Below are 15278 nucleotides of genomic sequence, written 5' to 3'. Positions count from 1 at the left end.
TTTTCTGCGTCTCATGAATGTTCTTCTTTGTGATCCAAACACCTCAAACTTAGGTTCGTCTGTCCATAACACTTTCTTTCCAATCTCCCTCTGTCCAGTAACTGTGTTCTTTTGCCCAGCTTTTCTTTTTATTGGCCAGTCTGAGATATGGCTTTTTCTTTGCAACTCTGCCGAGAAAGCCAGCAGGATTTGTGAGGCGTCTGTTTCTCACACTAGACACGGAGTTGCCTCTTCGCTGTTGATGTTAAGACTGGGTACTATTTAATGAAGCTGCCAGTTGAGGATTTGTGAGGTGTCTGTTTCTCACACTAGACACTCTAATGTACTTGTCCCCTTGCTCAGTTGTGCACCGGGGCCTCCCACTCCTCTTTCTATTCTGGTTAACGCCAGTTTGCCCTGTTCTGTGAAAGGAGTAGTACACAGCGTTTTACAAGATCTTCAGTTTCTTAGCAATTTCTCGCATGGAATAGCCTTCATTTCTCAGAACATGAATAGACTGACGAGTTTCAAAAGAAATGTATTTGTTTCTGGCCAATTTGAGCGTGTCTTCAATACTCCCAGGTAAGAAGTTTTAGGTTGTAGTTATTATCAGAATTATAGGACTATTTCCCTCTATACCATTTGTATTTAATTAACTGTTGACTATTGGATGTTCTTATAGTCACTTTAGTATTGCCAGTGTAACAGTATAGCTTCTGTCCCTCTCCTCGCTCCTCCCTGGGCTCGAACCAGCAACACTACGACAACAGCCACCACATCGAAGCAGGGTTACCCATGCAGAGCAAAGGAAACAACCACCCCAAGGCTCAGAGCGAGTGAGGTTTGAAACGCAATTAGCGCAGGCTAACTAGCCAGCTATTTCACTTCGGTTACACCAGCCTCATCTCGGGAGTTGATAGGCTTGAAGTCATAAACAGCACAATGCTTGACGCACAACGAAGAACTGCTGGCAAAACGCACGAAAGTGCTGTTTGGATGAATGTTTACGCTCCTGCTTCTGCCTATTACCGCTCAGTCAGATACTTAGATACTTGTATGCTCAGTCAGATTATATGCAACGAAGGACACGTGTAGTTAACTATTATGATTGATTGTTTTTTATGAGAAGTTTAACCTGAGCTAGCAACTTACCTTGGCTTACTGCATTTGCGTAACAGGTAGTCTCCTTGTGGAGTGCAACGAGAGGCAGGTCATTATTGCGTTGGACTAGTTAACTATTGTTGCAAGATTCAAATCAAATTTATTTATATAGCCCTTCTTACATCAGCTGATATCTCAAAGTGCTGTACAGAAACCCAGCCTAAAACCCCAAACAGCAAGCAATGCAGGTGTAGAAGCACGGTGGTTAGGAAAAACTCCCTAGAAAGGCCAAAACCTAGGAAGAAACCTAGAGAGGAACCAGGCTATGTGGGGTGGCCAGTACTCTTCTGGCTGTGCCGGGTAGAGATTATAACAGAACATGGCCAAGATATTCAAATGTTCATAAATGACCAGCATGGTCGAATAATAATAAGGCAGAACAGTTGAAACTGGAGCAGCAGCACGGCCAGGTGGACTGGGGACAGCAAGGAGTCATCATGTCAGGTAGTCCTGGGGCATGGTCCTAGGGCTCAGGTCCTCCTCCGAGAGAAGGAGAGAATTAGAGAATGCACACTTAGATTCACACAGGACACCGAATGGACAGGAGAAGTACTCCAGATATAACAAACTGACCCCAGCCCCCGACACATAAACTACTGCAGCATAAATACTGGGGGCTGAGACAGGAGGGATCAGGAGACACTGTGGCCCCATCCGAGGACACCCCCGGACAGGGCCAAACAGGAAGGATATTACCCCACCCACTTTGCCAAAGCACAGCCCCCACCCCGACTAGAGGGATATCTTCAACCACCAACTTACCATCCTGAGACAGAGCTGAGTATAGCCCACAAAGATCTCCGCCATGGCACAACCCAAGGGGGGGCGCCAACCCAGACAGGATGACCACATCAGTGAATCAACCCACTCCGGTGACGCACCCCTTCTAGGGACGGCATGAGAGAGCCCCAGTAAGCCAGTGACTCAGCCCCTGTAATAGGGTTAGAGGCAGAGAATCCCAGTGGAAAGAGGGGAACTGGCCAGGCAGAGACAGCAAGGGCGGTTCGTTGCTCCAGAGCCTTTCCGTTCACCTTCCCACTCCTGGGCCAGACTACACTCAATCATATGACCCACTGAAGAGATGAGTCTTCAGTAAAGACTTAAAGGTTGAGACCGAGTTTGCATCTCTGACATGGGTAGGCAGACCGTTCCATAAAAATGGAGCTCTATAGGAGAAAGCCCTGCCTCCAGTTGTTTGCTTAGAAATTCTAGGGACAATTAGGGAGGCCTGCGTCTTGTGACCGTAGCGTACGTGTAGGTATGTACGCAGGACCAAATCAGAGAGATAGGTAGTAGCAAGCCCATGTAATGCTTTGTAGGTTAGCAGTAAAACCTTGAAATCAGCCTTGATATGTTCTTCAAAAGAGAGATCAGGGTCCAGCTGTGTGTCACCCGTGTGTGTCATCCGCATAGCAGTGAAAGTTAACATTATGTTTTCGAATAACATCCCCGAGGTAAAATATATAGTGAAAACAATAGTGGTCCTAAAACGGAACCTTGAGGAACACCGAAATTTACAGTTGATTTGTCAGAGGACAAACCATTCACAGAGACAAACTGATATCTTTCTGACAGATAATATCTAAACCAGGCCAGAACTTGTCCGTGTAGACCAATTTGGGTTTCCAATCTCTCCAAAAGAATGTGGTGATCGATGGTATCAAAAGCAGCACTAAGGTCTAGGAGCATGAGGACAGATGCAGAGCCTCGGTCCGATGCCATTAAAATGTCATTTACCACCTTCACAAGTGCCGTCTCAGTGCTATGATGGGGTCTAAAACCAGACTGAAGCATTTCGTATACATTGTTTGTGTTCAGGAAGGCAGTGAGTTGCTGCACAACAGCCTTTTCTAAGATTTTTGAGAGGAATGGAAGATTCGATATAGGCCGATTTTAGTTTAAAAAAAAAATATATATTTTCTGGGTCAAGGTTTGGCTTTTTCAAGAGAGGCTTTATTACTGCCACTTTTAGTGAGTTTGGTACACATCCGGTGGATAGAGAGCCGTTTATTATGTTCAACATAGGAGGGCCAAGCACAGGAAGCAGCTCTTTCAGTAGTTTAGTTGGAATAGGGTCCAGTATGCAGCTTGAAGGTTTAGAGGCCATGATTATTTTCATCATTGTGTCAAGAGATATAGTACTGAAACACTTGAGCGTCTCTCTTGATCCTAGGTCCAGGCAGAGTTGTGCAGACTCAGGACAACTGAGCTTTGAAGGAATACGCAGATTTAAAGAGGAGTCTGTAATTTGCTTTCTAATAATCATAATTTTTTCCTCAGAAGTTCATGAATTTATCACTGCTAAAGGGAAAGTCATCCTCTCTTGGGGAATGCTGCTTTTTAGTTAGCTTTGCGACAGTATCAAAAAGGAATTTCGGATTGTTCTTATTTTCCTCAATTAAGTTAGAAAAATAGGATGATCGAGCAGCAGTAAGGGCTCTTCGGTACTGCACGGTACTGTCTTTCCAAGCTAGACAGAAGACTTAAAGTGTGGTGTGGCGCCTTTTCCGTTCCAATTTTCTGGAAGCTTGCTTCAGAGCTCGGGTATTTTCTGTGTACCAGGGAGCTAGTTTCTTATGAGAAATGTTTTTAGTTTTTAGGGGTGCAACTGCAGGGTATTGCGCAAGGTTAAATTGATTGGATCCCCCGAGCTGACAAGGTTCAGGGGCAGAACAACAGATTTTCACGAGGCAGTTAACCCGCCGTCTCTGAAAATAGGAATGTGTTCTTAATGGACTTGCCAAGTTAATTAAAGATTAAATAAAGGTGTTTTTTAAAAATCGGCAAATCGGCGCCCAAAATCCCGATTTCCAATTGTTATGAAAACTTGAAATCGGCCCTAATTAATCGGCCATTCCGATTAATCGGTTGACTTCTAATCAGCATACATAGACACACAGGCTTTGCCCAGAGTCAGTGACAGGTCATTATAGCAGGGGATGTAAAGCCGTAACACACATTTTTCCAACAGCAGATTATGATCTATAATGTCAAAAGCTGCACTGAAGTCTAACAAAACCACTCCCACAATCATTTATTATTAATTTGTCAGCCAATCATCAGTCATTTGTGTAAGTGCTGTACATATTGAATGCCCTTCCCTATAAGCATTCTGAAAATCTGTTAGCATTGTATTTCACAGTAAACAAATTATCTGGTTAAACACAATTTATTTTCAATAGTTTACTAAAGGTGGGGAACAGGCTGATTGGTCGGCTGTTTGAGCCAGTAAAGTGTGCTTTGCTTCCCGCCAGGCCTGAGTGCACACACTTTCCTGTAGGCTTAGATGGAAGAGATGGCAAAAAAGTAGTGGCAATATTCTCCACTATCATTCGCAGTAATTTTCAATCCATGTTGTCAGACTCAGGTGGCTTGTCATTGTTAGACAATTGTTTTTTTTCCACACCCTTTACGGAATTCTGAATTATAATGCTTGTCTTTCATAATTTGGTCAGATATGCATGGGTATGTAAGTTCATAATAATAGTGGCATCCGTGACAGAGAGGGAGAAGCGTCCATCCATGTATACGTAAGATGTATATGTAAGTCTGGCTAGCTACATTTTCAGATATTACACATTTCTAATTTTGTCATAAAGTTGTTTTCATTTAAAGTTAGTGTACTGTTAGCGTACGCTCAACACCCGTTGAATATGGCCGGTGTCAGTAAAAGTTGGCAAAAAGGCATAAATTGTTTCCAGCAGCACAGTTGCAGTCACAAACGCTCTAGATAACATAACAGCCTAATTAGCTCTGCTAGGTCGAGTGAAATGGTCAGTGCGCTATTCTCTCATTTGTGTCTGGAATTAGTTAGCCAGTTAGCTTGGGTGCTTGACTACTGTTGTTAGGACAGAATGTTCGGATCAACCCTTTACAGAGATGGGTGGGGCTAAAGCTTAAGAAAGTGTGAACGTGCTGAATAGGTGTTGACAAAGAAGAGCTCTCCAGTAGGTGTAACAAAACATTCAGTCAAAGGCCATTTTCTCAAAAGTGAAGTTTATCAACTTTCAAAGACAGAATTACTTTCACATTGTTCCTCAACTGTAGTGTGTGATCCAATGTAAAAAAATAAACACAATTTCAAATCTTTCTTCATAAAACAGAATCGAGCCGGTCGGTCACATGTTGTTAGCATATCATGCCAACATTTGCTAATCTTGCCTATTATAATTTTTTTAAGTAGTTGGCAATATCAGTGGGCTTTGTGTTGAATGAGACATCTGATTCAATGAATGGAGTTTTTTATTTTAAGGCTTTACTATTATTCATGATATAATTGTACTTTATTTCATAGTAAAGTCTCTTCGTCTTTTTGTTCAGTGTAGTTACATGATTTCTCAATTTACAGTACTTTGCCAATCGGCTGTACAGCCAGACTTTTTTTCTTATATATATATATATATATATATTTTTAAATTTAAAACATACAATATACTTGCAGCGAAGCCACTCAACATCACATTAGTCATCTAACAGCTTCCCATCCAGAGCGATGCAGCTAAACTTATTTTCCATTCCTTTTGCCTCAGTTTTAGCATTCCCTTTCTCAATGGGTGCATGCTTATTAGTAACTGTAATAAGCATTTTCATAAATGTGTCAAGTACAGCGTCTGGTTGCTTCTCATTACACACCACAGACTAGAAAATATTATTTTAATCTTCAACAAACAGTAGGAATCATTACAATACGTGTATTGTGTGACCTCCTTATACACTATTAGGCCCAACCTTTGGAACTTTGGTTTTCCTAGATTTGAAGCTAAAACAATTTTCTAAATCGTTACCTTTATTTAATTAGGCAAGTCAGTTAACAAATTCTTATTTACAATGATTGCCTACACCGGCCAAACCCAGGAGATGCTGGGCCAATTGTGCGATTGGGAGGAGCCCGTTTTCTGTGATACAGCTTGGAATCGAACCAGGGTCTGTAGAGACGGCTCAAGCATTGAGATGCAGTGTCTGACTTGAGATGCAAGTCTGATTTGAAGAATATAGTGTTGCTCCCTGACCTGGCCCAAATCCCCATCATTCGCATGAAGAAAAGATGGAGATACAGGGGGCGCAGATGCCTTGTGAGAATTTGTTGGTGAGTGGGTAACCCGCCTCTACCATCTGTGCTATTGCCAAACGTGGAATCACAAGCTGGATGAGTGTCGTTCGAGACTATCCTACCAACGGGACATAAAAAAATGGCAATATCTTATGTTTCACTGAGTCGTGGCTGAACAATAACACAGATAATATACAGTTGGCTGGATTTTCCGTGTATTGGCAGGATCGATCACCGTCATCCGGTAAGACGAGGGGTGGTGGTGTGTGTGTGTATTTGTCAATGACAGCTGGTGTGCAGTGTCTAATATTAAGGAAGTCTCTAGATGTTGCTTGCCTGAGGTAAAGTACCTCATGATAAACTGTAGAACACACTATCTACCAAGACAGTTTTCATCTATATTTTTCGTAGCCATCTATTTACCACCACAAACCGATGCTGGCACTAAGACCGCACTCAACGAGCTGTATTAGGCCATAAGCAAACAAGAAAATGCTCACCCAGAAGTGTGCTCCTAGTGGCCGGGGAATTTAATGCAGGCAGACTTAAATCAGTTTCACCTCATTTCTACCAGCATGTCACATGTCCAACCAGAGGGGGAAAAAAACTCTAGACCACCTTTACTTCACACACTTAGACGCACGCGGACAAAGTTGACCCTTGCCCCTCATTTGGCAAATCTGGCCATAATTCTATCCTCCTAATTCCTGCTTACAAAACGAAAGCAGGAAGTACCAGTGACCCTCGTCGCCCCCACAATGACCATATGTACATATCCCAACCAGAAGCCATGGATTACAGGCAACATCCCCACTGAGCTAAAGACTAGAGCTGCCGCTTTCTTGGAGTGGGCCACTAATCCGGACGCTTACAAGAAATCCCGCTGTGCACTCAGACGAACCATCAAACAGGCAAAGTGTCAATACAGGACTAGGATTGAGTCATACTACGCCGGCTCTGATGCTCATCGGATTTGGCAGGGCAGGCAAACTATTACGGACTACAAAGGGAAACCCAGCCGCGAGCTGCCCAGTGATACCAGAAGAGCTAAATGCCTTTTTATGCTCGCTTCAAGGCAAGCAACACTGACGCATGCATGAGTGCACCAGCTGTCCCGTCGACTGTGTGATCATGCTCTCCGTAGCCGACGTGAGCAAGACTTTTTAAACAGGTCAACATTCACAAGGCCGCAGGGCCAGACGGATTACTAGAACGTGTACTCGGAGCATGTGCGGACCAACTGGCATGCGTCTTCACTGACATTTTCAACCTCTCCCTGACCGAGTCTGTAATACCTGCACGTTTCAAGCAGACCACCATAGTCCATGTGCCCAAGAAAGTGAAGGTAACCAACCTAAATGAGTCCCGCCCCCTAGCACTCACGCCGGTAGCCATGAAGTGCTTTGAAAGGCTGGTCATGGCTCACATCAACACCATTATCCCAGGAACCCTAGACCCACTCCAATCAGGGGTGCGTGCTTAGTCCCCTCCTGTACTCCCTGTTCACTCACGACTGTGTGGCCAAGCATGACTCCAACATCTAGTTTGCTGACGACACAACGGTGGTAGGCCTGATCACCGACAACGATGAGACCGCCTATAGGGTGGAGATCAGAGACCTGACAGTGTGGTGCCAGGACAATAACCTCTCCCTCAACATGAGCAAGACAAAGGAGATGATCATGGACTACAGGAAAAAGAGGACATGGCACACCCCCATTAACATCGACAGGGGTGTCGTGGAGCGAGTCAAGACTTTCAAGTTCCTTGGTGTCCACATCATCAACAAACTATCATGGTCCAAACACAACAAGGCAGTTGTGAAAAGGGCACAATGCCTTTTCCCCCTCAAACTGAAAAGATTTAACATGGTTCCCCAGATCCTCAAAGTTCTACAGCTGCACCATCGAGATCATCCTGACCGGTTGCATCACCGGTTGCCTGGTATGGCAACTGCTCGGCATCTGACCATAAGGCGCTACAGAGGGCAGTGCGTACGGCCCAGTACATCACTGGGGCCAAGCTTCCTGCCATCCAGGACCTAAATTGTATACTAGGCGGTGTCAGAGGAAGGCCCATAAAATTGTCGAAGACTCCAGTCACCCAAGTCAAGGTAAGTTCTACAACTGTTGTATTCGGCGCAGGACAATGTACATGTGCAGCAGCATTACGACCACTCAGAGACACTATGGTAGGGATTATCTGAGCAGGGCCACTGATAAGTCATTGTCTCAATGCAGCCTTGATTATGTACATAGGGCAGAAGTCTCTAAGGTGCAGGATAGAGTTCTGGGTGGTAGCCGGCTAGTAACAGTGACTAAATTCAGGGAAGGCTATAGTGGGCAGAGGCCAGCTAGTGTTTACTATTTAACAGTCTGACGGCCTGGAGATGGAAGCCATTTTTCAGGGTCTCTCGGTCCCAGCTTCGATGCACCTGCACTGTCTCTGTCTTGTAGATGGTAGCGAGGTGAACAGGTCGTGGCTCGGGTGGTTGAGGTCCTTGATGATATTCTTAGTTTTCCTGTAACACGAGTGCTGTAGATGTTCTGGAAGGCAGGCAGTGTGCCCCAAGTGATGGGTTGGGCTGACCAAACCACCCTCCTTGCCTGGCAACAACCTGACTTATGAGCCACTTAATAAATGGAATTTGATCAGCCTGTCTGGAATGGAGCTCAGCCACTGTACATGTTTTATATTATCCACAAAACATGAAGTGTCCCTTATACACATCAGTTATGCAAGCTAACAACCAGCATAGATAACAAGCTAGCTAGTCAACAAGACCAACTAGCTAGCTCGCAAGACTAGCCATGTTAGCTGGGAGATTACTTGCCTGTCAGGCATTGTTCAGGGTTTAAATGCCCAGCGTTGAGATAAACACTGCAGCAGGACTCCTTGCTGAAGTGGTTGTCTCATGCATCTGAACAAATGAATGGATGATGTGTGGTACTTTTGATGATCTCAACAAAATAACTTGAGACATTTGTCTTGGGAGTGTGGCTTCATGTGGGTGTTTCTTAGGTTTGTCTTTGCCATTCAATCCCAACAAACAAGGTTAGTAGCGAGTACAGCAAGGTAAGACAAGCCAGCTTGAACAAAGTTTTGAAGTTGAGGACTTCTCTCCTCCTGAATGACTGACAATCTCAAGATGGTCAGCTAATTCAGTTCTAAAGCCTGCGCTGACCTTGTGTTTAGCCAAGCTGACAGCAGCTAATGTTAGTTAACATAGCTTTGTGATATAAAGACAGTATTCTTACACTTACCTAGCAAATACAAATAAGTTGTGCTCGACACACAACCTCAGCTGTCTAACCAGAACTGGAAAGGCATTTGTCTGTTTGGCCTAATCTAAGGATTTGCACAGCTCTCTGGGTGAGGTCTCCAGTGTGTGCCATCTACTGTATGTAATGGATTACAGGTTAGGGACAGGTGCAGCCAGGTGGAATGCATGACACTCCATCCTGGATATGACAGAGTTTGCCTCAACCCATGGGTCCAGCAGGCAGTGTTCAATAACAACAGGTAGATGTGAGATGCAGGAGGATGGCACTCTTCTCATACCACTCTGTAGGCTACTGACCAATGCAAAGCCTCCTCCAGGAGGATGGCCCTCTTCTCATACCACTCTGTAGGCTACTGACCAAGGAGGAAGCTTTGCATCGGTCAGTAGCCTACAGAGTAATATGACGAGTGCAATTGCTGAAGTTACAGTAAATGATAACTATGTGGACACCTGCTCGGGGGATTTTATTTTTTTAATTTTTTTTACGATTTATAAGAGTTGGCTGCAGCATCCCTACTTAAATTCAAACCTTAAAGTGTAAACCTTACCCTGACATGCTTATTTACAAGCCCTTAACCATCAGTGCAGTTCAAGAACAGTTAAGAAAATATTTACCAAATAAACTAAAGTTAAGAAATAAATTAAAAAGTAACACAATAACGAGGCTCTATACAGGAGGTACCAAGTCAATGTGCGGGGGGTACAGGTTAGAGGTAATTTGTACATGTAGGTAGGGGTGAAGTGACTATGCATAGATAATAATAAACAGCAAGTAGCAACAGTGTACAAAACAAATGGAGGGGGGTCAATGTAATAGTCTGGTAGCCATTTGATTAACTGCTCAGCGGTCTTATGGCTTGGGGTAGAAGCTGTTCAGGAGCCTTTTGGTTCTCGACTTGGTGCTTCGGTACCGCTTGTTGTTCGGTAGCAGAGAGAACTGTATGACTTGGGTGACTGGAGTCTCTGACAATTTTATGGGCTTTCCTCTGACACCGCCTTTTTATATAGGTCCTGGATTGCAGGAAACTTGGCAGCAGTGATGTACTGGGCCGTACGCACTACCCTCTGTACCGCCTTATGGTCAGATGCTGAGCAGTTGCCATACCAGGCGGTGATGCAACCGGTCAGGATGCTCTCGATGGTGCAGCTGTAGAACTTTTTGAGGATCTGGGGACCCATGCCAAATCTAGTCAGTCTCCTGAAAAGTATACTTCCCGCAGCTATGGCCCTGTTCCTGTTTTGCTGCTGGCTCTCATTCCCGCTCCCCCTTTGCACAAGATATAAAGGGAGAGATGCAGATAAACGGAAGCGTACTGACAGTTGAGCAACATTTCGAAATGTAATTGCGGAAAAGACCTTTATTTAAACAACTACTGTACTGTTAAAATAGAGGAGTCTCAACTTTATGTGACTCTAAACATTATTTCACAACTGTCGATATAGAGTAAATAACACCACTTTACAAATGGAGTATGTAATTGAGATCATGCACCAGTGGAATGGAGCATAGCACTCCATATGCAGTGAAGAGGCCTACATCATGGAGCCTACCAATGGAATGTTTTTGTAGGACATTAAGTGTAATGTTAGATCACTTGTATTGCTATCTAGCAGCAATATCATATTTAAAGTTGGCGATCTAGCTAATGTGTTTTGAGGTCCCACTTCCTCAGGTGGTAAATTATGTAGAATAATGCAGGCAATTTAATTTCAAAAAGTATATCAGATTATTCTTGATCCTATTTAACATGTTGCACATCACATATCCACCATGCATTCCCTGAACATGTTAGATGAAATAACTAACGTCTTATATGTCTTACTTGGCCCTGGAAAAAGTCAGTCTAGAGCCCTCCCGCTTAAGTACCTTGCTGCGAGGTATAGCCATCTGATACCTGATTCACTGAATGAGGGAATTGTTTCTAAGATTGTTTTGCTTGTTGTAGGCTAGTGTTCTAATGTTATAGCGCATTTACCTTCAGGAGAGCCACCGGGTGTCGACTTGTTGTTCCAGCCCCACTCTAGAACGCCGTGTTCTACAAATCAACTGCTCAACAAGACCCTTTAAAGCAGGGCTAGATCAAAATCCTGCACAGGCGACTAGCTGACCACAGGTTTTATACAGTAATGGTGCTGTAATATTTGACTTTAAAACATTTGTTCAGTGGTATTGGTATGTTATTGAGTATCAGTATAGCTGGTATTGGTATTGAAGCCAACATTCTGAACATCTAGCTAATGATTAGCCCATTGCGGTAGCCTAAACAAATGCAGATGGGCAATTCAACCATTTTATAGCCTAACCGCTATGCTACTACTGTACATCGGTTAGGCTACAGGAGAATGCTCATTGCTAAAAAAGGGTACCTCCCTAATAATATGAACCATGTAGGCTATAGCCTTTGGTGAAAGAGCTAGCCCTAAAAATACTACTTTTTGCCAACATGGGCTAATTTCTGGAGTGGAATATTCAGTTATGTGGTGTGCACAGACCTCAGAAATTGTATTATATTGCATTCCAAGTGGCATTAAAAAGGTATTCAGTCAAGGGCCTCTCAGGTGGCGCAGTGGTCTAAGGCTAGCTGTGCCACCAGAGATTCTGGGTTTGAGTCCAGGCTCTGTTGCAGCAGGCCGCGACCGGGAGACACATGGGGCGGCGTACAATTGGCCCAGCGTTGTCCGGGTTAGGGAGGGTTTGGCCAGCAGGGATATCCTGGGCGCAGTGCACGCTGACCAGGTCGCCAGGTGTACGGTGTTTCCTCCTACACATTGGTGCGGCTGGCTTCCGGGTTGGATGTGCATTGTGTCAAGAAGCAGTGTGGCTTGGTTGGGTTGTGTTTCAGAGGACGCATGGCTCTCGACCTTCGCCTCTCCAGAGTCCGTATGGGAGTTGCAGTGATGAGACAAGACTAACTACTACCAATTGGATACCATGAAATTGGGGAGAAAAAAAATGCAGATACATGTGTAAACTATAGGCTGATCTGCTTCTACTTATGTATTCTCTGTAAATATTTAAATTAAGTGTTTTGCATCGTACTGGCCGCCTAATTTGCTTCCTATCTTGGATTACTTGCCATTTTAAGGGTATACCTGCCATATTGTTACACATAGCAAACTTATTTCAGGGCTAGACATGTACCAATAGGTTGACTGGGTGACTGGCTTTTGCAAGTTTCACATTCACAGTTAGTCCTGTTTTTCAACTTCAATAGATATGCATGCATTCATGTAGGCCTACGTGTATGAGGAAAACGAGTATGCCTTGCCAAATGTGATTTGCATGTAGTCTACAGTAGTATCTGGATGTTTTACCATCTCCTTTCAACTCTTTCCAGATCTGCTCCCATTACAACAAGGGTGTTGGCGAGCATGGTTCCTGCAAGTTTAAAACCAGTTGCACCAGCCTCCACCTCTGCCTGCACTTCCTCCAGGGAGACTGTAAGTTTGGTGCTGGATGTAAGAGGGCCCACACATTTGACGCCACCACCATGAAGATCCTAAATGGCAGAGGATTCAGCCAAGAGAACATCAGCATCCTCGACAAGATCTACAATAACAAATTCATCATCATCGGTCAGAGTCACGAAGAAAAGCCATCTGGTAAGGAAATGACAAGGTAGAATCAATGGAAATATCATTGTAATATAATGTAGTAACTGTGATTGTCCTGTGTCTCGTTGTAGTACCCTCCCCTGCTCCAGCCATAGAGCCAGTTGGGAAAGAGCGTTCTCGTAAGCCTTCGTCCCACTCCATCAGTGAGACCGACAGGAATGAAATCTGCCTCTTCTTCATCCGCAGACACTGCAGCTTCAAAGGTAACATGAACTTAACCTACTTTATCAACATTTTATTTTACAGTACTGTGTTTGAAGTGTTTACATGTGTTTCTGTGGCTGCGGGTTCTGTCAGAGAAGTGTGTCCGTGTCCACTACCACCTGCCTTACAAATGGCAGATCTTAGAGAGAGATGGAGTGACTTGGAGAGACCTGCCCAATGTGGAGGAGATTGAAAAGGCCTACTGTATCCCAGGAAAAGATACAAGGTACAGTTGTCGTCATATCAGATGTTATTTTTTTAAAACATTTTTTAAATACAAACAAAATCCTATTTAATGTACTACACTCAACTAGTGACGTGCTCAATATGGAAGTTGTGCGATGAAGCGGATGCTAAGATACCGGATTGTTTTGCTAGCACAGATTGGAATATGTTCTGGGATTCATCCGATGGCATTGAGGAGTTTACCACGTCAGTCACCAGCTTCATTAATAAGTGCATCGACGATGTCATCCCCACAGTGCCATACCTACATATACCAACCAGAAGCCATGGATTAAAGGAAACCTCCTCACTGAGCTAAAGGCTAGAGCTGCCGCCGCCTTGGAGTGGGACACTTATCCGGACGCTTATAAGAAATTCCGCTACACCCTCAGATGAACCATCAATACAAGACTAAAATATAATCCTACTACACCAGTTCTGACGCTCGTCGGATGTGGTAGGGCTTGTAAACTATCACGGATTGAAAGGGAAACCCAGCCGTAAGCTGCCCAGTGACGCAAGCCTACCAGACAAGCGAAATGCTTGCTTTGAGGCGAGCAACATTGAACCATGCATGAGAGCTCCAGCTGTTCCGGACAACTGTGTGATCATGTTCTCTGTAGCCAATGGAAGACCTTTAAACAGGTTAACACTCACAGACGGATTAACAAGACATGTAGTTGGAGCATACACTGACCAGCTGGCATATGTCTTCACTGATATTTTCAACCTCTCCCAGACCCAGTCTGTAATACATACATGTTTCAAGCAGCCCACCATAGTCCTTGTGCCCAAGAACACCAACACAACCTGTCGCAATGAACTCATCTGTAGCAATGAAATGTTTAGAAAGGCTGGTCATGGCTCACATCAACACCATCAATCCAAACACACTGGACCCACTCCAACAGAACCACAGATGACGCAATCTCTATTGCACTCCACACCGCCCTTTACCACATGGACAAAAGGAACACCTACGTGAGAAAGCAGTTCATTGACTATAGCTCAGCATTCAACACTATTGTGCCCTCCAAGCTCATCAGTAAGCTGAGACCCTGAGACTGAACACCTCCCTCCAACACCATCATTATGTTTGCCGATGACACAACGGTGGTAGGCATGATCACTGGCAATGATGAGACAGCCTATAGGGAGGAGGTCAGAGACACTGCCAGGACAACTACCTCTCCGTCAACGTCAGCAAGAAAAAGGAGCTGATCGTAGACTACAGGAAATGGAGGGTCGAGCACAACCCCGTTCACAACGGTAGGGCTGTAGTGGAGCGGGTCGAGAGCTTCAAGTTCTGCAGTGTCCACATCACTAAGGACCTATCATGGTCCAAACACACCAACACAGTCGTGAATAGGGCACGACAATGCCTCTTCCCACTTAGGAGGCTGAAGAGCTCGGCATGGGCCCCTCAAATCCTTAGAGTTCTACAACTGTACCATTGAGAGAATCTTGACTTGCTGCATCACCCACCGCCTGGTATGGCAACTGCCTGGCATCTGACCATAAGGCGTTATAGAGGGTAGTTTGTATGGTCCAGTACATCACTGGGGCTGAGCTCCATGACATCCAGGACCTTTATACCTGGCGGTGTCAGAGGAAGGGCCCTACAAATCGTCAGACTCTAGCCACCCAAGTCATAGACTGTTCTCTCTGCTACCGTACGGCAAGCAGTACCGGAGCGCCAAGTCTGGGACCAAAAGGTTCCTTAACAGCTTCTACCCCCAAGCCGTAAGACTGCTGAACAGC

General features: G+C 44.6%; 1 protein-coding gene across 1 annotated transcript in view; it reads left to right on the top strand.

Moving 5' to 3' along the window:
- Positions 1-15278, top strand: part of parp12a (poly (ADP-ribose) polymerase family, member 12a) — a 30430-nt gene that overhangs the window by 9588 nt on the left and 5564 nt on the right. Inside the window, exons 3-5 of the mRNA XM_064951556.1 lie at positions 12812-13076; positions 13160-13291; positions 13386-13518. Of these exons, the coding sequence (XP_064807628.1) occupies positions 12812-13076; positions 13160-13291; positions 13386-13518 (530 nt within the window). The remainder of the gene's footprint in view (positions 1-12811; positions 13077-13159; positions 13292-13385; positions 13519-15278) is intronic.

The sequence above is a fragment of the Oncorhynchus masou genome, chromosome 31, assembly GCF_036934945.1.
Source record: "Oncorhynchus masou masou isolate Uvic2021 chromosome 31, UVic_Omas_1.1, whole genome shotgun sequence".
In the NCBI taxonomy this organism is placed as follows: domain Eukaryota; kingdom Metazoa; phylum Chordata; class Actinopteri; order Salmoniformes; family Salmonidae; genus Oncorhynchus; species Oncorhynchus masou.
Note: the sequence above shows the minus strand (reverse complement) of the source record. Positions and strands in the feature narration are given on the sequence as shown.